Source organism: Symphalangus syndactylus, chromosome 11 (genome assembly GCF_028878055.3).
Source record: "Symphalangus syndactylus isolate Jambi chromosome 11, NHGRI_mSymSyn1-v2.1_pri, whole genome shotgun sequence".
NCBI classification, from domain to species: Eukaryota; Metazoa; Chordata; class Mammalia; order Primates; family Hylobatidae; genus Symphalangus; species Symphalangus syndactylus.
This window is the reverse complement of record NC_072433.2, coordinates 131,207,947-131,231,537: the sequence shown is the minus strand read 5'-3', so window position 1 is coordinate 131,231,537 and position 23,591 is coordinate 131,207,947. Positions and strand designations below refer to the sequence as shown.

At 49.9% G+C, this 23,591-nt stretch overlaps 2 protein-coding genes across 7 annotated transcripts in view; one reads left to right on the top strand and one right to left on the bottom strand.

The window, feature by feature from the left end:
* Nucleotides 1-2,072, bottom strand: part of COX4I1 (cytochrome c oxidase subunit 4I1) — a 7,397-nt gene extending 5,325 nt beyond the window's left edge. For 2 of the 5 annotated variants that reach the window (XM_063613017.1, XM_055299793.2), the window contains exon 1: nucleotides 401-474. In XM_063613017.1, coding sequence (XP_063469087.1) covers nucleotides 401-473 — 73 coding nt within the window. In that variant the 5' untranslated portion in view covers nucleotide 474. Of the gene's footprint in view, nucleotides 1-400; nucleotides 475-1,759 lie in introns of those variants that run through there. The other 3 variants (XM_055299791.2, XM_063613015.1, XM_055299792.2) reach the window with 3 other exon arrangements.
* On the top strand, nucleotides 2,021-23,591 carry EMC8 (ER membrane protein complex subunit 8). Of its 2 annotated transcripts, XM_055299789.2 has the most exons (5): nucleotides 2,021-2,607; nucleotides 12,862-12,938; nucleotides 20,935-21,004; nucleotides 21,745-21,839; nucleotides 22,352-23,591. In XM_055299789.2, exons 1-5 carry the CDS (start codon nucleotides 2,377-2,379, stop codon nucleotides 22,509-22,511), a joined length of 633 nt encoding a protein of 210 aa, XP_055155764.1. In that variant the 5' UTR covers nucleotides 2,021-2,376; the 3' UTR covers nucleotides 22,512-23,591. The 2 variants fall into 2 exon arrangements, with proteins under 2 accessions (XP_055155764.1, XP_055155765.1); XM_055299790.2 differs by lacking the exon at nucleotides 21,745-21,839 and having other exon boundaries at nucleotides 2,188-2,607.

Here is a 23,591-nt window from a genome sequence, read left to right as displayed (position 1 = left end):
TAGGAAGTCCAGGCTCTTTCGTTTCCATTGCCTCTATAATGTAAACAGACGATGCAAATGGTTGGGAATTGTGGGGGCAAGGTGGGGAGGGAGGTCATTAAGGTCAGTTATGGTGCAGAAGATCTTTTGAAAGGGGTAGATCTCAAAGCTTAAAAAAGTGGATTGGAAGGGAAGGGTAAGGGGGGAAGTGTCAGTATAACCAAAGATCCAGAAGAGATTCAATTTGACTCATAAACACTTCTTAATCTAGAACCAAGCCCTGTGAGAACATTTATATCTCCCCTAAAGACCCTCAAGAGCCGAATTAAGGTCTTTAAAACTCCAGCACAGGGCCTTATACACAACAGGAGCAAAATGAAATTAGTTCAGCCTATTTAAAAGTAAGAAAAGTCACACTTACCATGTGCTCGTACACACAAAGAGGTGGAAACTGCTCGCTTGCCAACTAGGCTAAATACCCTGGTAGCCAACATTCTGAAAGATAAAATTGTACACCTTCTCTATGAATAAGGGCAAACAGCAAGGAATGAGTCTTCTTTTTGCCCCACAGCATTTTGGAATTTTTTTGTTTGCTTCTACCCAACGCAAATGATCCATTCTTTATCACTGTCTCTGAATTCACAAAATAACCTAGGCTGAGGTTTTTCTTAGTAATTGGCATGCTTTTAAGGAGCTTCATTATAAATCAACTGCCATAATATATACACGCTTCAGGTAATTAACAGAACATTGGTCTTTTTAAAAAACAAGGAGAGGCCAGGCGCGGTGGCTCACGCCGGTCATCCCAGCACTTTGGGAGGGCGAGGCGGACAGATCACCTGAGGTCAGGAGTTCAAGAGCAGCCTGGCCAACATGGTGAAATCCCGTCTCTACTAAAAATACAAAAATTAGCTGGGCATGGTAGTGAGCGCCTGTAATCCCAGCTACTTGGGAGGCTGAGGTAGAAGAATCGCTTGAACCCGGGAGGTAGAGATTGTAGTGAGCCGAGACCGCACCACTGCACTCCAGCCTGGACAACGAGAGCAAGACTCCGTCTCAAACAAAAAAAGGCAAGAAGAAAAAATGTTAACAAGGTGACTCTGAAAAAGCTAGAGATCATTAAAGCACTGTGCTGTCGTGACAGGCTCCATTCTTCAGGGGGCGGCGCGGGGAGGTAACAGCTCACAGGGGCGGTGGCACGCATCACATTCAACCGAGTATTTGTTTAAAACCTAATACCGCATGTACATAGACTAGAAGGGGAAATTGGAGAAGGCTGCCAACACAGCCCCGGTCAATTTCCAATCCCTGAGGAGAGCGGAAAACCTAAGAGACCCCCGCCTCACCCGGGCCCTCCTCGATTCAGGCCCATCAACCTTACACGGCCCCCTTTAAATCGACCCTTCGGAGGACCGGTGAGAGTGATGTGGGAAAATACCCTCCTTGGGGCAGAATAAACAAGCATGACGTCAGGGCTGAACGCCCGCGTCTAGCTTCTCTCCTGGGGCCTAGCCCTTGCGTGAGCAAACAACTGGCGCCTTCCAGGCTGGAAATTCGAGCGCTGCCCGGGAGCCCCGCAAAACCCGGGAGGAGTTGCAGGGACTTTTTGAAGGAGCAAGGGCGGAGGCTGCAGGCACAGGGCGCGGGTCCGGCTCCCCGCAGCCTGCGCCCTCGGCCAGCGGGCGCTCCAAGGTCAGTGCCCGAGGCCGGTCCGCAGCCGCTGCGCGACGGGGGAAGATGGACCTGGCACTTCGCGGCGGGCCCCCGAACCTGGACCCACCGAGCCCGGAGTCCCCACAGGCCGGCCTCAATGTCACCTGGCTCCGAGGCCCATTCAGTGCTTCCTGCCGAAGCCGGGCGGCCAGGCTGCGGGCGTGCAGACTTGATGGCTCCCGGCCCCCCGACCCGGCCCAGTCTGGAGGCGCCGCACCGGCCACCTCCTGCCTCACCTGCCGTCGCTGCCCGCCGCGACCGCCCTCTACGCCCGGTGTCCCGCGACCGGAAGAGAGCAAGGCCGCGCCGCGGAGCACCACGGGATCGAGGAAGACTCCGGCCGCACGGAGGTCACCGTGGAGCGGAAAAGGGTAGCACTGCAAACGTCGTAAAATGCCGGGCCGGGCTGCTTTCCGGCAGGCGTTGGAGAGGTCGCTTTCCGGCAGCGCCGGGCGAGAAGCGCGACTGGAGTCTGGAGCTGCGGATTCCCAGGGGCGCGAGTCGCTTTTCCAGGAGCCGAGGCCCAAAAGGGGCCGGGCCTGAGGAGCCCCCCCACCATCCCGTGGCCGCGCCATCAATCGCCGCCGCCTCGTCCCGCTTCTCGGCTGAGGCGCCGCGCGGCCGGGCAGCGGGTCCAGGCCTCAGCTGCGTGCCCAGGGGCCTCTGGGGCCCTCCCGGGTCAGCATGCCCGGGGTGAAGCTGACCACCCAGGCCTACTGCAAGATGGTGCTGCACGGCGCCAAGTACCCGCACTGCGCCGTCAACGGGCTCCTGGTGGCCGAGAAGCAAAAGCCGCGTAAGGAGCACCTACCCCTGGGCGGCCCGGGCGCCCACCACACCCTCTTCGTGGACTGCATCCCCCTCTTCCACGGCACCCTGGCCCTCGCCCCCATGCTGGAGGTGGCCCTCACCCTGGTAAGCGCGGAAAGGGCCCCTTCCCCTTGCAGGCAGCCTGGCCTCCCCTCAGTCAGCAGAGAGGAAGCTGGCCCAGCGGTCGCCCTCCAACAGGCTCCTAGGACCCGCTCCGTAGGGTCGCCATGGCCAGGAAGGCGGTGATCAACGATGGCGCTTGGGTCTTGGCGCTGAATAAATAGCGTCCCTTAATAGCAGCGACTTTAACCGTCGCGGATGCTTTTAGAGGCGCTTTAAGGCGACGAGTTATACGTTAGTTTCCTGAAATCAGTAGCCTTTGTAGAAACAAGTTATCGTTCACTTGGTGAGGATTCGACAGAGTTTCCATTGAGAATTTCGAGTTGCAAGAAGTGTTCGCTTTGTTGGGACATTAATCGCTAGCATTTGGTTCTTTGCACCTTCACAGAGCCGATTCCTTTTCTGGCAAAGTGTAAATGCTTCTTTGGTTGTTGGTACTTGGGCACCCCGGAGCTCAGACATTTGTAGAAAGGTAGTTGCATGATTAGATCTGTGTCGTCGAGTGATGTGTCTCAGGCCTGGTTCCCCTCGACTGAATGTGCCTGAGCTTTGTGTAAGGAGAATTTGTTCCCGTTAGTGGTTAACAACTTATCTAGAATGCTTCCATGGCTTTTAAAAGCTAAAGAATTTCTGTGGGGCCGGGCGCGGTGGCTCACGCCTGTAATCCTAGCACTTTGGGAGGCCAAGGTAGGCGGATCACCTGAGGTCAGAAGTTTGAGACCAGCCTGACCAACACGGTGAAACCCCTTCTCTACTAAAAATACAAAACTTAGCCTGGCGTGGTGGCGGGCGCCTGTAATCCCAGCCACTCGGGAGGCTAAGGCAAGAGAATCGCTCGAACCCAGGAGGCAGAGGTTGTAGTGAGCCGAGATCGCGCCACTGCACTCCAGCCTGGGCGACAGAGCAAGACTCCGTCTCAAAAAAAAAAAAAAAAAAAAAAAAGACGAATTTCTGTGAAATTAAACAGCAGGAGCAGACGATCTATCCAACACGCTTTTATGTTTTTGTTTGCAATGACAGCTTTATTGAACTACAGTGGGAAAAAAGATGTAGCATGCAGGTAGACTACTTGGTAATTGAATTTTAGGCAGTAGCTTTTCAGTTACGGTGATCAATGAAGGGAAAAAGACCATCTATAAATTCCATCGAGTTGTTAAAACCTGAAGGAAAAGTAAACTGTAGCCTCAGACCTGCATACCTGAGCTGAGATGCTATTTGTTTTTCATTTAAGAATAAACTGTGATGCTAAAAAATAGTAGCTAATTGATGTAAGAAGTAGCTAAGCTTGAGAAGGTGTAAGTAGAATTTCTTTATCTGTGTCCCTCCTCCACCAAGTAAAACGAAGCCATTTCATAATCTACCATTTCATAACTTACCTAATTATGACACCCAAGTCAGTTCTGGGCAAGCAAGAAGTATCTCTGGGCAAACAGTCCTGGCGTAAGGTTACTGGGCACATCTTTGAGTGCCTGTTAAAGTTAAACTTCGTATCATTTCCGGGTAGGATTCAGATGATTATAATACTTAGATGATATTTATAAAACTAAGTATTTTAGCTCTTGAAGAAATGTGCTGTCATTACTGAAACACCACTGGGGAGTGTGTATGTATGTTTTAATCCAGGTCTTTCCAACCATCTTTTTGTTTTTTTGAGATGGAGTTTCCCTCTTGTCACCCAGCCTGGAGTGCAATAGCACGATCTCGGCTCACTGCAACTTCCACCTCCCAGGTTCAGGTGATTCTTCTGCCTCAGCCTCCCAGGTAGCTGGGATTACGGGTGCCCACCACCACACCCAGCTAATTTTTGTATTTTTTGTAGAGATGGGGTTTCACCATGTTGACCAGGCTGGTCTTGAACTCCTTACCTCAAGTAATACGCCCGCCTCCGCATCCCAAAGTGCTGGGATTCCAGGCATGAGCCACTGCGCTCAGCCTTTCCAACCATCTTAATTGTTCTGTTATCAAGAGAATTACTGTATCTGTGAAATGCATTGACTTGCAGGCAGCTAGATTCATCAGTAACATTTAGGCAGGATTATTCACTTTTCTGATAAATGTTTTTGAGTATCTGCTTTGTGCCAGGCCTGTGCTGAGGAGGGATATGGCTGTGCACTTGAAGGTGCAGCAAGCCAGCAAGCACAGTACCTAAACCTCATAGGCGGAGCTTAGTAAAAAAGTGGCAAGGGATTCGAGAGAAGTCAGCCAGCCTAGGCTTGGGCAATCAGGGCAGTCAGGTTGCCCAGAGAAAGAGACATGCAGGCAGTGGGCCAGCCTTTGACCCTCAGGAGATGGGGGATGGAGGGAGAGCATTCAAGGGACCAGCATGTGCAAAGAGCAGGAGAAAATAGCGGAAGAGAACAGCGGATGGGGGAGTTTGGAGAGAGCAATAGGGTGGAGCATAAAGGGACAGCGGGCAGAGAGAGTTGAGTGGTGGACAGATTGCTTTGTAATGACCTTGTAGATCATGCAGAGGCATTTGGGCACCATCCTGAGGACAGAAGGAAGCCACTGGAGGAGAGTTGCGTGATCAGATCTGTGCCTTCGAGTGATGGCCCCAGCCTGCAGCAGAGAGGATGCTGGAGACAGGAGTACACCCAAGACTAGAGGCAGGGAGGTGGCAAAACTGAGTGCAGCATGGGTACGGAGAAGGGGACAGAAGAGAGAGCAGGTGGGAGAATCCACAGGTCTTGGTGACTAATCGTGCATGGACCTAGGGGAAAAGGAAGTGAGGGTGATACCTAGGTTCCTGGCTTGTGTGCTGGGACAATGGTGCAGTGGTGCCATTTGTTGAGGGAAGAGGCAGAGAAACAGGTCTGGAGGGGAGGTGATTACTTCTCTTTGGGGTGTGTTGAGTTTGAGATGTTCAAATGAAGAAGTCCTAGGTTGAAAGGTGAAGAATGGGTCTGGGTACAGAGACCAGAGATGTAGATTGAGAACCAGCGGTGTGCCAGTGACTTCTGAAGCCATGAGAGCAGGTCTTAGCACTTGGGGACTGCGTAGGGAAAAGCTCTCCAACCGCGTGTTTCCTCTGCTCCCACCACCAACAATAAACACAGAAGAAGACTTCTGTGACCAGATGTGTGGGAGTTTCCCCACACACCAAGCAGCAGGCACCAGCTAGGTGTCCCCGCATTCTGTTCTGACACTGCCTAACTGGAGATAGTGTCACAGCCCACGGGTTGAGGGCTCAGCAGCAAGTCCAGGCTCTGGAACCTCTGACCCACCAGCTTCAAGGTGAGTTTCCATGGCCTCCTGTTTGGATTTGATTAATTTGCTGGAGGAACTCACAGAGCTCAGGGAAACCCTTACCTTTATGGGTTTATTACACAGGACACCGCAAAGGATACAGATGAAGAGACACATAGGGCGAGGTATGGGGAAAGGGGCATGGAAGCTCCCCGTCCTCTTGGATTTTTATGGGAGCTTCATGACATCAGCATTCCTTCCCCCCGGGGTCTAGGGGGGGACCGTCTCCTGGAGGGTCTTAAGACCCACCATCAGCAAGGCGGAGAGGGGAGCAGTGGAGTGGAAGGAGGGCAGGAGAAGGTGGGGTCCTAGTGCCCCTAAGGCTCACGCACCTGGCATTCTATCAAAAGACCAACCAGGACCGTGAGGAGCCAGGAACGGGGAGGAAAACCATTATCTCTCATCACACCCCAGGAACATGGCGTGGGGGACACTCTGGCTTTTATGGGTTGAGTGGAGGAGGAGTCACAGAGCAACTGAGGACCAGCCCAGGAGTGGGAGAAGAAGGTGTGGTGGCTGCTAGCCATGTAAAATCCTGTCAGAAACGTCTAGGAGCTTCTTGAAGACAAACTTGAACCTCACTTGCAATGTCAGATGTCGCTTATTCTTCTCATTCTTAAGTAACCTTGATAGAGTTAAACACTTCTGTTCCGACTATGGGATATGAATGCAGTACTTGACAGAGTTGAACCCAGGAACTATAAACAACTGCATTCGAGTCATCTGTACGTGAATTTTCCACGAGGGAGCAGGGCTGCCTCCCAAACCACTTACCAGGGAGGAAAGATGCCCAGAGGGGACCTTGACTGCCTGCTACCTGAGTGTGAGAGGGCACCACAGGGGCCCGCCCTGACCTTGCTTCCACGCCTCATTCCTAGTTACACTCTGCACTGTAGACACCCAGTCTCCAGCACCTCCCCCTACCACATGAGTCCCCATCCAGCAAGGAAGGGCCACACTTGACTCCCTGCAGTAACTACTCTTCAGCAGTGAAAACAAGCAGCAAGTTTTGCCAAGCAGTAGTTACTTGTACTGACTTTTCCGAGATAGAGTCTCGCTCTGTCGCCCAGGCTGGAGTGCAGTGGAGCGATGTTGGCTCGCTGCAACCTCGGCCTCTCAAGTTCAAGCGATTCTCCTGCCTCAGCCTCCCGAGTAGCTGGTACTACCACCGCACACCGCCATGCACTGCTAATTTCTTTTTTATTTTAGTAGACACGGTTTCACCGTGTAACCCAGGCTGGTCTCGATCTACTGAGCTCAGGCAATCCGCTCGCCTTGCCCTCCCAAAGTGCTAGGATTACAGACGTGAGCCCCTGCACCCGGCCCTGACTTTTCTCATATTCACAAAAACTCATTCCCTCAGCAGTGGACAAATATGAAAAAGACAGCAATCCACTGCCCATGAAATAACTTTTAGAGGAAAGTTACAGAGAAAAATTTTCAGCTGTAGTCCATCCACAAATTTTGTACTTCAGTTAAGCTATTAAATTTATATTATTCACCTTTTGACTTAGTGACTTTCTAACCTGAAGGCAATGAAAACTCTCAGTGTTTAGAGCCATAGTTTATGAGGTTATCACCCATAGAAGATGCAGTTTTCACAAAGCATCTAAATCCATGCAGCTGTGTAAATGAGGCCTTATTCTCATGGCTCTGTTCCATTCAGAGCTTCCTATTGGAATTGTTTTTGATAAGGGGGAAAAACCATACACTGTCCATCAAAGGGCAACATTAGATTCCTTTGAAAGGCTTTTCATTATTTTCCATTAAAAAAAATCCTTGCATTTGTGCATGCTTTTTGCATGCTTTTTATTTTTTTTAAGTACTTACGCCTATTAACTTATTTATCCTTATAACCCTTTGACGTAGGTAGTGAAGGAATTATTTCTAATAGCAGAAACCCATAAAATGTTAGTATGAAAATTAGCTTGAACCTGTTTCTCTAATCCCTTTTTGCCCTTTTCCCCTTGTTGATTTCTAGTGCGGTGGAGTAGCGTTCCGTTACATTCTGCTCAGGTGACTTGCTTGCTTGCTCACTGGCCTCATCACCATGATTTCAGGCTAGAATTCTTGCTGTGGCCTCCATGTGGGCCTGCCCTCTGCTCCTCTGCACAGCAGCTGCCCTGGAGCTCTCCCATGCCCCTACTCCCTCCTGCCCTTTGTTCATCTCCAGAACATTCATGTGCCACCTTAGGGATGGGGAGAGGGATGCTGTGGTTCCCCCTTTGAGTTCTTCCCCCTGAACTTCACCCTCCGTCTCGGTCCCATTGACTTCCCAAGCTCTTCTTTCATGGTTCCTGCTCCTTCTCATTCCATAGAAAGATCAGCAGCTGACTTGAGAAGGAGCTTTCCTTCTCAGTGACAATAACAATTCGTCTACTTCTGAACTCCAAGGCCTACTTTTTGCTGCAGTTAGGAAGGCTCAGCAGGTTACCCTCAGCTTTTTGCTAAGTGGCAAGTTGTGGTCCCTGCCTCGCCTTCTTTACGGTTATTGTACAGTCACAAGGGGCGTGGGGGGATAGTGCAGATTTTAGCAAGGCTGCTGTGAGGAGCTACTGCCTCTGTGCAGAGTCTAGTTGGGAATGAATGGGGTGGCCCCAGCTCTTTTAATAGTTCTCTTCCATGTCTGGAACAGAAGTAGCCAAAAAGGGCATTGAGCAGAGGGTGGTAGACTCCTGCCAAGGTGAAAATGACCTTTCTCTCTAAAAATTTCTAAAAAGAAATCGCATGAGTAAGTGCAGAATGTGGAAGATGTCTGTATTCAGAGTCAGTTTGACTACATTGACAACAGTCTCCACAGAGTTTTCTCCTGAACTTTTATTTTCATGTTGATTTTTCACAAGACGCACATCAGGGTGTGGGGTGTCATACAGCGAAGCAGGGAGATGGAAATGGATTTGTTGGGAACAGAGGTTGAGTGGCTTCTCAGCCCTGCCTTGTCTTGCCTCGCTTCGGAGGAAGCTAATTGCCTTGACTCGTAGCTGCCACTTAGATCCACCGCAGCTTTTCATGCAGGAGCCATTTGGGCTGAGGGCAGGATCCTGCAGCCACTGGAGACCTGGCTGCCACACCCGCACCACCAGCACGTCCCATCCTCTTCCCCCAGCCCACTCCACTCCGGGGCACTCTCACCTGATGCCTAGTTCCAGATTCCAGACTGTCACAGGAAAGTGCCCTTATTAGAACTCGTCCACCCTGCTGCTATGAGTGCTGAGGCTTGGCCGAGTCTCCGTTTCTCCCTTCGAGTTCTCTATTCCTCAGTTGGTGAACGGGCTGTGTATGCCCTTCATAGCCATCCATACAGCTAACTTGGTTATTCTCGTGTGTCATTCAAAAGTTCTAAATTCTAAAGCCAGGCCAGAGCTTTTGTGACCTGGTTCACTTTAAGGGCAACCTCTTCAAAGAGGTCTACTTAAAGTTCCAGGTCGTGACATTTTTCTGCTAGAATTTGGTCGGGCCCTTGGAGTTTTCTTATGGGAATTTGTCCCTCAGCAGGCAAAATGTAAGTTGAGATGCACATGTGTTGGTGATAGGAATCATGTTTTGTACCAGGTGGTTTCTGTGTTTTGAGAGCGGGTACAAGGTGATACCATATGTGTTTACTGGGCTATGAGTCCTGACCAGGTGGCTTCAGCCCAGGAAAGAGATGGAGGAGCCAACTGAGACTGCTGCTGGGGGTCTTCAGGAAGTTGCCGGTAGCTAAGTAAAAAATATGTCCTATGCTTTTTCCTAGAAAATGTTGTACGGTGTGGTCAGCTGAGTAATAACCCCCCAAATATGTCCACATCCTAATCCCCAGGCCTTATGTAGCAAAAGGGATTTGTAGATATGACTAAGTTAAGGGCTTGAGGGTGGAGAGAATATCGTGGATTACCTGGGTGTGCCTCATGTAATCACAAAGGCCTTTGTAAAGGAGAGGTAGGAAGGTCAGAGTGAGAGGAAGAGATGAATGATGGAAGCAGAGGTCAGAGTGATGTGGCCATGAGCCAAGGAATGCGGGCAGCCTCTAGGTGCTGGAAAAGGTAAAGAAAAGGATTCTCCCCTGGAGCATCCTGAAGAAGCACAGCTCTGCTGACCCATTATAGACTTCTGACCAGTAAGATAAAAAATTTTGGCTGGCATCATCCTCAGCAAACTAACACAACGACAGAAAACCAAACACTGCATGTTGTCATTAAGTGGGAGTTGAACAGTGAGAACACATGGACGCAGGGAGGGGAACATCACACACCAGTGCCTGTCAGAGCTGGGGAGCGAGGGGAGGGAGAGCATCAGGACAAATAGCTAATGCATGCGGGGCTTAAAACCTAGGTGACGGGTTGGTAGGTGCAGCAAACCACCATGGCACATGGATACCTATGTAACAAACCTGCATATTCTGTACATGTATCCCAGAACTTAAATAAAAATTAAAAAATAAAACATACACTTTAATCAAGTACGGTTTATTTCAGAAATAGAAGAAATTAGGGAATTCGAAGTTAGAAAATCCAAAAATGTATGCATTAAAAATTCTAAGAAAAACAGGCCGGGCGCGGTGGCTCACGCCTGTAATCCCAGCACTTTGGGAGGCCAAGGTGGGCGGATCACGAGGTCAGGAGATCGAGACCATCCTGGCTAACACGGTGAAACCCGGTCTCTACTAAAAATACAAAAAATTAGCTGGGCGAGGTGGTGGGCGCCTGCAGTCCCAGCTACTCGGGAGGCTGAGGCAGGAGAATGGCGTGAACCCCAGGGGTCGGAGCCTGCAGTGAACCAAGATCGTGCCACTGCACTCCAGCCTGGGCAACAGAGCGAGACTCCGTCTCAAAAAAAAAAAAAATCTAAGAAAAACAATCATACGATAATCTCTCTGGATGGTGAAAAATCCTTCAATAAAATTTATTACTTTCCTTAAAAAAAAAAATTGGGCATGGTGGCTTGTGCCTGTAATCTCAGCACTTTGGGAGGCCAAGGCAGGAGGATTGCTTGAACCCAGGAGTCCAAGATGAGCCTGGGCAACATGATGAAACCTTTGTCTCTACAAAAAATTTAAAAATTAGCCGGACAGGGTGGCGCACACCTGTAGTCCCAGCTACTCAGGAGGCTGAGGTGGGAGGATCACTTGAGCCCAGGAGTTCAAGGCTGCAGTGAACTGTAATCTCACCACTGCACTCCAGCCTGGACAACGGAGCGAGACTGTCTCAAAAAAAAAAAAAAAGTGTTGTTTTAAGCCACTAAGTGTGTGTAACTTCTCACAAGGGCAATAGGAAATTAAGACAGTGGCCAATCTATGAAAATAAGGGCAGGCTACACTGGAGAGCAGGGATAGGGACACCCAGGGGACAGTGATGTGGGTCACCTTAGGAGAGGACACACTCAGGAGGCCGGCCCGTGATGGCACATGAAGGCTGGGAGCACAGTGCTCAAGGATCAGCTCATTAGGGAACTTGACCAAATTTAAAGCAAGGCCCTTTGATAGTGTATAGAGATGTTTGTTCTAAGCAGCAGTAGAAAGCTTCTAGAGTCTATTCCATTAAGAGGTGATAGAAACAAAGTATGAGTCGTTTTGGAGTTGTTTTCAGCAAAGTCACAATGATAGCACCATTATAGATATTTTACGGACATAATCCTGATCTTTTGGGTGGATGACCAGAATGTCTAGTTGGTTCACTGAGCCCTGGTTTTGACCCAATATGGCAACTCGTGAACTCTTAGAAGGCCAGAAATATCCTAATCCTGTGCGAGCCAGGGACACTTGGACTGTAACCGTCTTGTCTGCTTTTGGTCATGAAGGAGACTCAGAGGCCCAAACCAGAATTTAGGAAAAAGAGCAATAGGATTGTGTTTAAAACACACACACACACGCATGCATTTTTAACCAGTTTATTCCCTACAAAAAAAAAAAAAAAATCAAGGTACCAATTTTGTTTCCTCTTGTGCAGACTGAGAATAGACTTTATTACAGTGTATTCAAATTCCATTATGCCAGAACAGGATGAGCTTTTGTTGTTTTGAATAATGGCCTTAGACCTGCAGGAAGGTGCATCTGATGAGAAACATGATACCATAAAAGAAATCCAAAAACTTCGAAGGTCTGCCACCATGCTGCCATTTCAAAGCACGCCGGAGAGAACTAAGGACGTGCACGTGCCCCTTCCTAACTTGGGACCTCTTTACCCTACACCCCAACTGAGGGGTATTTCATGATGTGGTGCTTAGAATGCTGAGATGGAGTATTGAAAGACTTTTTTTTTTTTTTTGAGATGGAGATGGAGTTTCACTCTTGTCGCCCAGGCCGGAGTACAGTGGCATGATCTTGGCTTACTGCAACCTCCCCCTCTGGGGTTCAAGTGATTCTCCTGCCTCAGCCTCCCGAGTAGCTGGGATGACAAGTGCCCACCACCACACCCAGCTAATTTTTGTATTTTTAGTAGAGATGGGATTTCTCCATATTGGCCAGGCTTGTCTCGAACTCTTGATCTCAGGTGATCCGCCCACCTCAGCCTCCCAAAGTGCTAGGATTACAGGCGTGAGCCACTGCACCTGGCCTAAAAGACTTGTTTTGAAAGAGACTGAGATTCCCCTTCTGGCTCTGTTTCTGTCTGGTTGCGCAAACTTAGAACCTCTCTGAGCTTTGTTTCCTTAACTATGAAGGATAATGATTTAAATAATATCGAGGATTTCTAAAGCCCCAGTTCTTTATATTATAAGAGACGGTAGATGAAGATTCTCTTCCCTCCGACTCTCTGCGGCACTGTACCAATCCAGTACCTGTTGACAAAGGGTCTTCTCGCTGGGACTGAGGAAGGCAGTCATTCCTTATGTTCAAAGTCCTGCCCTTCCTGACCATTTTTTCCTGAGTCCTAGCCTTTCTTCTGGGGAGCGCAGGGCATGAGGATTAAGATTCTGTCATGTCTTGTCCCGGCATGTGGGGGTGAGATCTGTGGTTTTTGCGACTTGGTATTTAAGGGTGAATCGTTGATCTTTTCCCAATTTTTGTTCCTCTTTCAGATTGATTCATGGTGCAAAGATCATAGCTACGTGATTGCTGGTTATTATCAAGCTAATGAGCGAGTAAAGGATGCCAGGTACGTGGATGTAGAACCCTCTGTGGGCGAGGAAGTGAGCACGTGACGGGCAGACCCCATCTCTCGTGTGCTTTTCGACCAGATACGAAACCTGTGAGACCCACGCCCCTTCCCTCTGTGCTTATTTATAGTATTTGAGGCGAACTGTGGTGTGGATAATTCCAAACAACAGAAATTGCAAACATTTCTATTAACTTTGGGATTCTGTTTTGTGTCTTCTTTATTTTGCATGAAGGGAATTTATACAATGAAAGCAACAGTCGGGGTTCCGATTTCTGTCCCTGCTCAGCTCTACCTTGCTTCCCCTTCCCAGACTAGGGGTGGTGTTGGGCAGAGCACTGGGAAGGAATGTTGCTCTATTTGCCGGTAAATAGACCAGCATGTAGGTTAGGGGTCAGTACTCTGATGAAAATGTGGTATTTGCTGCCCCCTTTATACTGGCTCCTTCTTCCTTTTCCGTTTATCCAGATCCTTCCCCAACTGGGGCTCTCGCTAATAACAAAGCTGAGAATTTTTCTATATGTCTGCGTCATCTTGGTCCCAACAGAAAAACAGATGACACATTCAGGTGGTGGTAATCTGAGGAGGGCTTAATAAGCAGACTGTTCACAAGGCCTGGGCTGTAGATAACTCACAGGGGGTCATGCAGTAAACAAGGCTGGCGACAACAGCCCAAAGGGTGGAGAGGAAGGAGCTGGGTAAACAAGTCCACCTTGAGAAGAGCAGTGCCCTTGGGCAGGTGGCTACAGCCAGCCTGACGTGGCCTCCCATCAGGGGAGGGGTGGCCCAGAGCAGCCAGTACCTGATGTCCCGCTTCCATTTTCCTTTGGCTGAACCCAGCCAGAAGCCAGATGGGCAGCTGGAAAGTCCACGCCGTATATAACAGGAGCATGCGTCAGGCTGCCCTGATGTGGCTTCCTCATGTTGTCAGATAGAGCCAACCCTCCAGTGTCCGGGGAGATGGGGGTGCAGTGAAGGGCCCTGCTGTTGGGTCCACTTGCTCAGCACAGATGAGAAGGTGAGCTCAAGCACTTTGGAAATAATACACTAAGCTGGTGACAGCATTGCTATCACTGATGAGGCACCAATGTTTCTGATGAGAAACATGGTATCATAAAAGAAACCCACATTTAGAAACATAATTATCTTACCCTTGGAGGGCTGGGTCCAGTCACAGGACCCTGAGGGAGGCAGATGTCCTAGGAGATGCTGCACTCAAAGTCAGTCCGCTGAAGCGTCTGCTAAGGCGGTTGGGAGCGCGTGGAACCCCTTGCACGTTGGCTTTTCTGCTGCTTCCTCTGAGCCCACGAGCAGCACTGGCCTCTCCGCCTTCAGTGCATCTCTTCTGCCTCTCACTGGGATGTCCTCTGTTTGATATCGCCTGCCTCCCTTTGTTGATGAATCAGTGCCTCCCATCCTTCACTGAGTGAGAGCCTACCCATGGGGCCACATCCGTCTTAGTCTTTGTTACATGAAAGACTAGGCGTGGGCTGAGGAAAGCACAGCCCTGTATCCCTTGCCCTCACGTGGCTGAGTTGAACATGAAGGACAGTGCAAACACAGGCTGTGGTGCAGGACAGTGGCCCCTGCAGGGGGCTTGGCAGCAGGGGCCAGGAGACTTAGACCTGGTAGAATGATCCCAGAAGCCCCAGGGCATGGTGTCCTGTAAACCATGCCCTCGAGAGTGAGCAGGGCCTTTGTCAAGTGCAGACGTGGAGACCAGGTCAGCATTCCTGGTTGGGGGACAGCAGACACAGATGAAGACGTGGCAGGGGCTGGGGCCATGCCCACATGGAGGGAGATGCTAGGAAGTGAGGCTGCAGAGGTAGGTGGGCCATACCTGAGGGCTCCTCCGTGCTCAGAAGCATTTTGGACTTCACCTTGCAAGCAGTGGGGGGCACCCTTGGCAGGAAGGTGTTCCTGGACCAAGCAGTGTTTGCCGTGGCTGTCCCTGCAGAAGGGAGAGGAGACTGGGCAAGTGGGAATGGCACAGGTTGTCAGATGAGTGCAGAGGCCTCCCTTTCCTTAAGCCCCCACCGGCAAATCCATGCCTCATGTGGTCGCCCCACATGGACCCGTGCAGGCTCTCCTATCCTCCTCTCTGCACATGCCTCATCTGGCTCACAGCTCTCATGTTCTTACCTCTGTGCTGACCTCGTTACAGCCCAGCCTGGAATTATCCTACTCAGACACAGTTTTCCTGCTTTCCATACCTTCCTTCTAGAATGTCCTCCCTATCCTCACCTAGTCCATGTCCTTCTGCGTCCTCCAGGGGGTTTTGCAGTCCTTCATTAATACTGACTTTTAAATGCATCCTGAGCAGCCATTTGTCAGATGTGTAGAGAGGATAAACCTTAGCTAGGGGTCTGCCACCCTGGAATAGGGAATCCACCTCCCCCTGTCCCGGTGTGCCCAGTTGTTTGAGGGGGAAACCTCAGGTAGGTAATGCCGTCCTATCGTTGGGCTCTACTGGGGTCATTTTATTTCATCCTCACAACAGTGCACAAGTGAAGAAACCAGCCAGAGAAGGTGGCTTCTCAGAGGCCACACAGCTTGGGAGCTCAGGAGCTAGGATCTTGCCAACTTCTGACTTAAGTATGGTTTTGCTTCTGCCTGGAAAACCTTCCCCTCTCTTCAGCCAGACCTAGCTGAAAATTTCCTCTTCTTATTCTAGAAACATTGCCTGATTCAGAGTGTCTTGCAGCATGATTTGGAGCCAAATAGACCTGGATTCAAATTCTAGGTGACTTACTGATTAACCTCGTTGGGCCTCTGTGGCCCTGTCTTTAAAGTGGAGCTGAGCTCATGCCTCAGAGAGTAGTCATGAGGATGGAATGAAATAGCGCAGCGTGTTTGTCCTTGTGCTTGGTTTACAGTAATGGCTGGTGCTGTTACTAGTGCTGTGATGATTTTTCTATTACTGTTCTAATGTAGTGTTAATAACTTTTATGAATTTCCTAAACTTTAGGTCATTCCATCAAGTTTTATTATATGATTCATTGTTGGCCAGTGTTTTGCTTCATAGTTAGCATTTGATATGAGTAGGTTTCGGTGCCCGGCAGAGAGCCCTGGCCTGAGGCAGACACTCAGGAAGAAGCTTTTAGATACACAGTGTAAGATGGCACCTACACGCTTGCCCAACATGGTGCTGTTGGGAGGGTGAGCAGAGTGGTCTGCCTTCAAGGTGCCTGCAGTTTCGGTTGGCAGCTGGCTCTTCCTAGGAACAAGGAGTTCCTGACTAGCAGGAAGCACCGTGTGTGGCAGTCTTCATTCAGGATCAAGTGGATCAGTATTGGAGATTCAGTGCCTAAGACAGAGAAATACAAAGTTGGCAGCTCTTTGAAATACTTTGACAGTTCATTAACTACAAATTTTTTTTTTGGCGGGGCGGTGGCAGAGCGGACAGAGTCTCACTCTGTCGCCCAGGCTGGAGTGCAGTGGCACAATCTCGCCTCACTGCAACCTTCACCTCCCGGGTTCAAACTATTCTACTGTCTGAGCCTCCTGAGTAGCTGGAATTACAGGCACCTGCCACCACACCTGGCTAATTTTTGTGTTTTTAGTAGAGACAGGAGTTCACCATGTTGGCCAGGCTGGTCTCGAACTCCTGACCTCAAGTGATCCACCCACCTTAGCCTCCCAAAGTGCTGGGATTACAGGCATGAGGCACCACACCCGGCCAACTACAAATTTTTAGACTTCTTTTAAAATAATAAATTTTAGACCAGCCATGTTGGATCACACTTGTAATCCCAGCACTTTCAGAGGCCAAGGCGGAAGGATTTCTTGAGCCGGGAGTTCAAGACCAGTCTGGGCAACATAGCAAGACCTCATCTCTACAAAAAAATACAAAAATTAGCTGGACATGGTGGCCTACACCTGTGGTCCCAGCTACAAGGGAGGCTGGGGTGGGAGATCACTTGAGCCTGGGCAGTTGAGACTGCGTTGAGCCATGATCTCGCCACTGTACTCCAGCCTGGGCAACGGAGCAAGACCCCATCTCAAAAATCGATGAAAAGAAAGATAGATGTTAAGAGTTCTTGAAGGCCGGGCGCGGTGGCTCACGCCTGTAATACCAGCACTTTGGGAGGCCGAGGCAGGCGGATCACGAGGTCAGGAGATCCAGACCATCCTGGCTAACACGGTGAAACCCCATCTCTACTAAAAATATAAAAAATTACCCGGGCAAGGTGGCGGCCGCCTGTAGTCCCAGCTACACGGGAGGTTGAGGCAGGAGAATGGCGTGAACCCGGGAGGCGGAGCTTGCAGTGAGCCGAGATCGCGCCACTGCACTGCAGCCTAGGTGAAAGAGCAAGACTCCGTCTCAAAAAAAAAAAAAAAAGAGTTCTTGAGCATCTACAATGGTAGTTTTTCTTTTTAATGTGTGTTTCCTTACCCTCTTCCCAATAAAAATCACCAACCAGCATGATCAGTGTCGAGTAGGAGGGTAAGGGCTTTGCAAGCTCTTCATGCCAAGCGGCCCTGCCTTTTGCTTTCCAAGTTCCTCAGCAAATGCAGGAGCAGGCAGAGGTGGGTACATGGGCAGGCCTCCTGAGGGCTGTATACCCACTCCTCACCACTTGCCGTCAGTGCTGTGGGGACTTGGTACTCACCGAGTCATGGTCAGTGCAGTGAAGCACTGCCTTCCCTCTGCGCTAGGAGCCACCATCACACTGCTTTCTTCAGTACGATTGGTTTCTACCTGAAAACCTCCCCTTCCCTCTTAATTCATATTTTTCTTAACACAGTCACATTTTAAATCATATTTTTCTTAACACTGCAGATTTATAATCAGTACCTCACTGAATTTTGAAAACGAAAATAGAATAATCATATAAAATAATGTTTTTTTAAAACATTATTAATTTTTTTTAGCCAAATCACAAGGGAAGGATTGTAATTGTATATAGTGTGCTTTGTTAAATAACTCACAATAATCCATGTATTTTTATGGCTGTTAAAAGAAAGATGGAGCCAGGCGTGGTGGCTCACGCCTGTATTCCCAGCACTTTGGGAGGCCATCGCGGGCGGATCATGAGGTCGGGAGATCGAGACCATCCTGGCTAACATGGTGAAACCCCATCTCTACTAAAAATACAAAAAATTAGCCGGGCGTGGTGGTGGGCGCCTGTAGTCCCAGCTACTTGGGAGGCTGAGGCAGGAGAGTAGTGTGAACCCGGGAGGCAGAGCTTACAGTGAACTGAGATCGCGCCACTGCACTGCAGCCTGGGCAACAGAGCGAGACTCCATCTCAAAAAAAGAAAAAAAAAGAAGGATGGATGGCTCAGTCCCTGCCACAAAAAGCTGAAACCCTTGATTGTGCAGGGCAGATAGGATGCACAGAAGGAAAGCAGCACGTGCCATGGACTCCGTGTTAGAGCCTCTTAGAAGTAAATCCTCAGAACTCCAGCAGGGCAGGGGGTCTCATCCAGGGTGGTTTAGCAGGGCTTTGTGGTGAGGGTGGCATGTCTTCTGGGCACTGAAAGAGGGGAAGCAATTCAGTAAGGAGGCCTTGGTGTGGAGGGCCAGACGGGACAGTGTGAGTGAAATAAGACGGGCATGTGAGGGAGATGACATGTAGGCGGATTTCCTGACATTGAAGACACAGCATTGCCCCTGTGGCTGCACACGGTAGCTCAGTTCACCGTAACGAAGGCCTGCCTCTGCCAGCCTGAGAATAGCAGCCTTCATCTTGCAGGCAGTGGTGAACAGTAGTCTGTGGGGCTGTGAGCACCAGGGGACGTGACGGAAGTTCTGTTTTAGGAAAATTTAGTTCAGGAGAATTTTCAGGTTACATTGGATAAGAAGAGCCTAAGCTGAGCTTCGTAGCCCGTGCCTGTGGTCCCAGCTGCTTGTGAGGCTGAGCAGGAAGGATTGATGGAGACCAGGACTTTGTGGCCGTGATCACACTTGTGAATAGCCACCATGCTCCAGCCTGGGCAACTAAGCGAGGCTCTGTCTCTTTTTTTTTGACGTGGAGTCTCACTGTTGCCCAGGCTGGAGTGCAGTGGCATGGTCTCAGCTCACTGCCACCCCCGCCTCCTGGGTTCAAGCGATTCTCCTGCCTCAGCCTCCAGAGTAGCTGGGTCTACAGATGTGCATCACCACACCCAGCTAATTTTTATATTTTTAGTAGAGATGGAGTTTCACTATGTTGGCCAGGCTGGTCTCGATCTCCTGACCTCATCAGGTGATCCACCTGCCTCGGCCTCCGAAAGTCCAGGGATTACAGGCGTGAGTCACTGCACCCAGCCGACCCTGTCTCTTTAAAAAAGAGAGCGAGCGAGTGAGTGACCCTAGAAATTATGAGACCAGTTAGGAAGCAGTTTTAGAAGCCCCTGCCTAAGGTGAGAGACTGAAGGAAATAAATGGCAGGGAGAATGCAGGAAAGGAGAGCAGAGAAAGGACCTGTGGCCTGCAGCGTAGGGAAGAGCAAAGGGAAAGGTGGCCTCAGGTCGGAGAGGCTGGAAATGGACTGGCCTGCCTGAGGGTGGTGGGTTCCCGCTGGGAGGCTTTTGAGGGAGTAGCAGTCTTGGGGCCATCAGGCAGCGATCAGGAGACTTCCAGAGTGCTGCTTTGCAAGGGAATGGGTTAGATGGCAGATTGCACAGAGCTGTGGTGAGAACATGGAGCAAGACTAGTGGCTTGTTAAAAGAAGTTGAAGAAACAGGCGTGGAAGGGAGGAGGGAATCTGGACAGCAGCTAGAGGGAACCAATTCAATGCTTTTGTTTTTCCCTAAAAATAAAGACTTACACAGATTTGAAGGCAGAACTGGGGCTTGGGCACAGAAAGAATATAAATAAGGCCCCCGAGGAGAAGGCCCCTTCCTGGCATAGCATAGAAGGATAACTTTGTGGTTGGAGACATGGTGCAGGAATGGTGGAGTAGCTGCTCTATCATTAGCTCTACTAACTTAAGGTGGAAAGGTGTCATTTATCAGGGTTGGGTGGCGGCAGGGCCAGAGCCAGCAGTGGAGGCTCGTGAGCGTGGAGAAGATGTGGAAAGGCTGAGGAATTTCTCAGACGGTGATGGACTGCCAGCTGCCCTGAGGTTGCTCTTACTTGTTGCAGTGGACGAGTTGCTTTGCTAGCGTGCAGATGGAGAAGGCGGCCCAGAAGGCTTGGAGTTTGGCCCAGGGGCTGGCAGGTGCCCAGCAGCAGTTTAACTGCCCGCTTCAGGCGACTCTCCACTGGGTTCCTGGGAGCCTTCCGTTAGGAGATGCCCTCTCAAGATCCCCGTCACAAGGGCTTTCTGGTTGGAGCGAGGCAAGGACCTGCTTTGCACGGTGTGCCCCATTACCCAACAGCGTTCCCCATCCTTGCTGGCCACACGCATCACAGTGGGGCTGTCATCAGCCACTTTAAACGGGCAAAACATATTTACCTGGCAGGGAAAACACCAAGATCACAAAGGTGGTTTTCCCAGGGCAAGGTTCATCCATTGCACTCCAGATGTGCCGACCCCTGCGATTTCTTCATATGTGGGGAACTGCACACACTCTTCCCAGCAATACAAACAAATAAGTAGGCTGGGCACAGTGGCCCATGCTTGTAAGCACTTTGGGAGGCCAAGGCAGTAAGATTGCTTGAGGCTAGGAGTTCAAGACCAGCGTGGGCAACATAGCAAGACCTCATCTCTACCAAAAAAAAAAAAAAAAAAAAAAAAACACACTAAAAAGTAACTGGATGTGGTGGCCTGTGCCTATAGTCCCAGCTACTCAGGAGGCAGAGGTGGGATTGCTTGAGGCCAGGAATTTGAGGTTACAGTGGGCTATGATTGCATCACTGCACTCCAGCTTGGGCAACAGAGCAAGACCCTATCTCTACCAAAAAATTAAATAGTAAGTAAACCGGCGAAGCGAGCACGTGCAGCCTGTTGGCTCTGCCAGTCTTTCTGTCATTGCTTGTTAAGTCTCAGTGGTGTTGACTGTGCCTTTTGTAAACAGTGTTGAATGGCATTAACTGGAATGTGGTAGCCTGACTATTTCTTTGACAGTCCAAACCAGGTTGCAGAGAAGGTGGCCTCCAGAATCGCCGAGGGCTTCAGCGACACTGCGCTCATCATGGTAAGTCACTTCTGTGCAGCGTGTGGGAGGCCCTTGCACCTCCTCTCACCAACCTGGAGCTTGCTCTGCGGCGGTTTCCTCTCCGCTAACCCCTTCACTCATTTATCTGCTTGAGACCATTGCCGCCTCTTGCAGTTTTCTCCCAGCTGCAGACCACTCGAATCCCAGGCCATGGCTTCTGTGCCCCTGCATCACTACACAAGTGGGAGTGGGGTCCCCTGCCAGCAGTAGCCTCTGGGAACTTGTTAGAAATGCGAATTCCCAGGCACCCACCCCAGACCCCACTGAATCAGAAATGCGGGGGGTGGGGCCCAGTAGTCCATGTTAATACACCTTCTAGATGATTCTGATCTGAACATGCCAAGTGTGAGAAGCACAGAATTAGAAGAGCCAGCACAGCCTCTAGGGGCGCAGGGAAGGAAGGTGCTTGTATGTGAGCAGATGACATCGAGGGCCTTGCTGAACAGCCTTGATTCAGACAGAATCCTAGGATGAAGGAAGAAGTCATGTTTGGAAGCTTTGCTTTTGTGAAAAAACAATGAAGGACTTGACGTTTTCCTGCATAACACAACAGTTTTCCTCAGGCCAGACACTCGCGCCACTCTCCATACCGGCTCTGTCGGAAGAGTCTCTGCCCCAGCCGGCGTGGGCACTGCTGCAGGGAGAGCCCCGAGGAGGCGCCTGCCACTGCTGTTTGGCTAGCATTCTGTTCACTCTCGTGTCCTTTGCCTTGTGCTCAGGTAGACAACACCAAGTTTACGATGGACTGCGTAGCGCCTACGATCCACGTGTACGAGCACCATGAGAACAGATGGCGGTGCAGAGACCCACACCAGTGAGTGCACCCCATGCTGCCGCGCGGGCTGGGCTCCGTCAGCGCCCGGCCACGTGAGAGCCACTCTCACCCAGCCTGTGTTTTCAGTTAGCATTTTCTCCAGAGGCATGATACCAAGCATATTCCCCGGCTCCTGTAGGCCCCAGTGCTCCAGCGCTTCCAGGCAGTAGAGGGAACCTCAGTGGTACTCACGGGTCTTCCCACCCCAGGCCCTAGGGCACAGACACTGTTCCCAGGCCTTTGCTTTGGTGTATCTGTGGCCACTCAGAAAGCTTCAGTCATCTGCCTCCCAACTTTCTCAGAATTCCATTTGAAGGGCGTCCCTTCCATGTATTAACCATGTTTTCTATGCTCTGTGTACATCTTCATGCGTTTGAAATGCACATGTTTCTCAGTACTCTGCATCATCTCTGCTCATACCACTGTGCATATGGCTGGCCTTCTGTCTTGATGCTGTTACAAGCCGCCCGTTTTCACTGTTAGATGCTGACTTCTTCATGTTTGACCCGTAGTGACTACTGTGAAGACTGGCCAGAGGCACAGAGGATCTCAGCCTCGCTCCTGGACAGCCGGTCCTATGAGACGCTCGTGGATTTCGATAACCACCTGGATGACATTCGGAATGACTGGACAAACCCAGAGATCAATAAAGCTGTCCTGCACTTGTGCTAGGCAGGCACCGCTGTGACTGGGCTCCGGGCCTTTCTACTACGTTGAAGAAGAAAACCTATTTTTAAATGTAAATAAAATACCTTGTAGCCTGTGTGGAAAGCTGACCGTTTTAAGAAGTGGCATGTGCCTTGAAAGGGGGCACAATGTTCAGTCGGTCGTGTTTTTAACACAGATTCTCTAGAAGAGGTGCAGACATCCCATCTGACTGTCCCTGTGGACTCTCTCAGTTGTATGTTGCTATAATCCTCCAAATCAAAGCTCTTTCTGCTTGTGCAAGATTGTTCCTATTAAACAGTTTTAACTAACCTTTTATAATCTGGAGAGAATACTTTTTAAGGCTTTTGAACTATCTTTTTTAAAAATGAAAAAGCCCACATCTTATACTCCAATGAGTGTGTTTGTGAGTTTTTATCCTGTTTGAATTTTGATGTCGTCCAGGCGTCCTGGGATCAGGGTAGACACGTGGAGTGCTGGTGCTGAGCTATTTGAGAAGCTCTGTGTGGGTGTTTCTGTCGTCAGGTAGGCCGGGCTGTGAACAGCACTGCTCCACACGGTGTCGGCTCACAGAGTCACCGCGGCTCCACACAGCGGGAGTGACACCACTGATGCCACAGAAGCCTTTATCGTTAGGGGCAAAAGCAAACATCTCTGGTAACAGGAGCTCATTGTGGTGCTCTTCAGCCACCCAGAAAGCTCACATGCCTGCAGGGCCAGGAAAGGGAAATGATCGTTTCTTTTGTATTAGGAAAAACAAGACTTAGACTTCCCAAGTTGTACAGAATGACGTCTGTACTTTTTATGCTTAGAACATTTGGTCAAGTTTTCTAACGAAACCTTAGGAAATTGAGAGGGAAACTTCATGGCACCTTTACCTTTTTTCCTTTTTATATGAATTATTTTGTACAAAGTTCAGAGAGCGGTACCTTTCCTACTGTCTTTTCTTCGACTCCATGGAGGAATTTGTAACGATCAGTGTGACCTACTGAAAGGGTTTGTGATACAGCAGTCACTATTTTCTCTTAACACAGGAAAAAAGTTCAGACATCACTACAATAAATGTGCTTTATTTGATCCACCAAA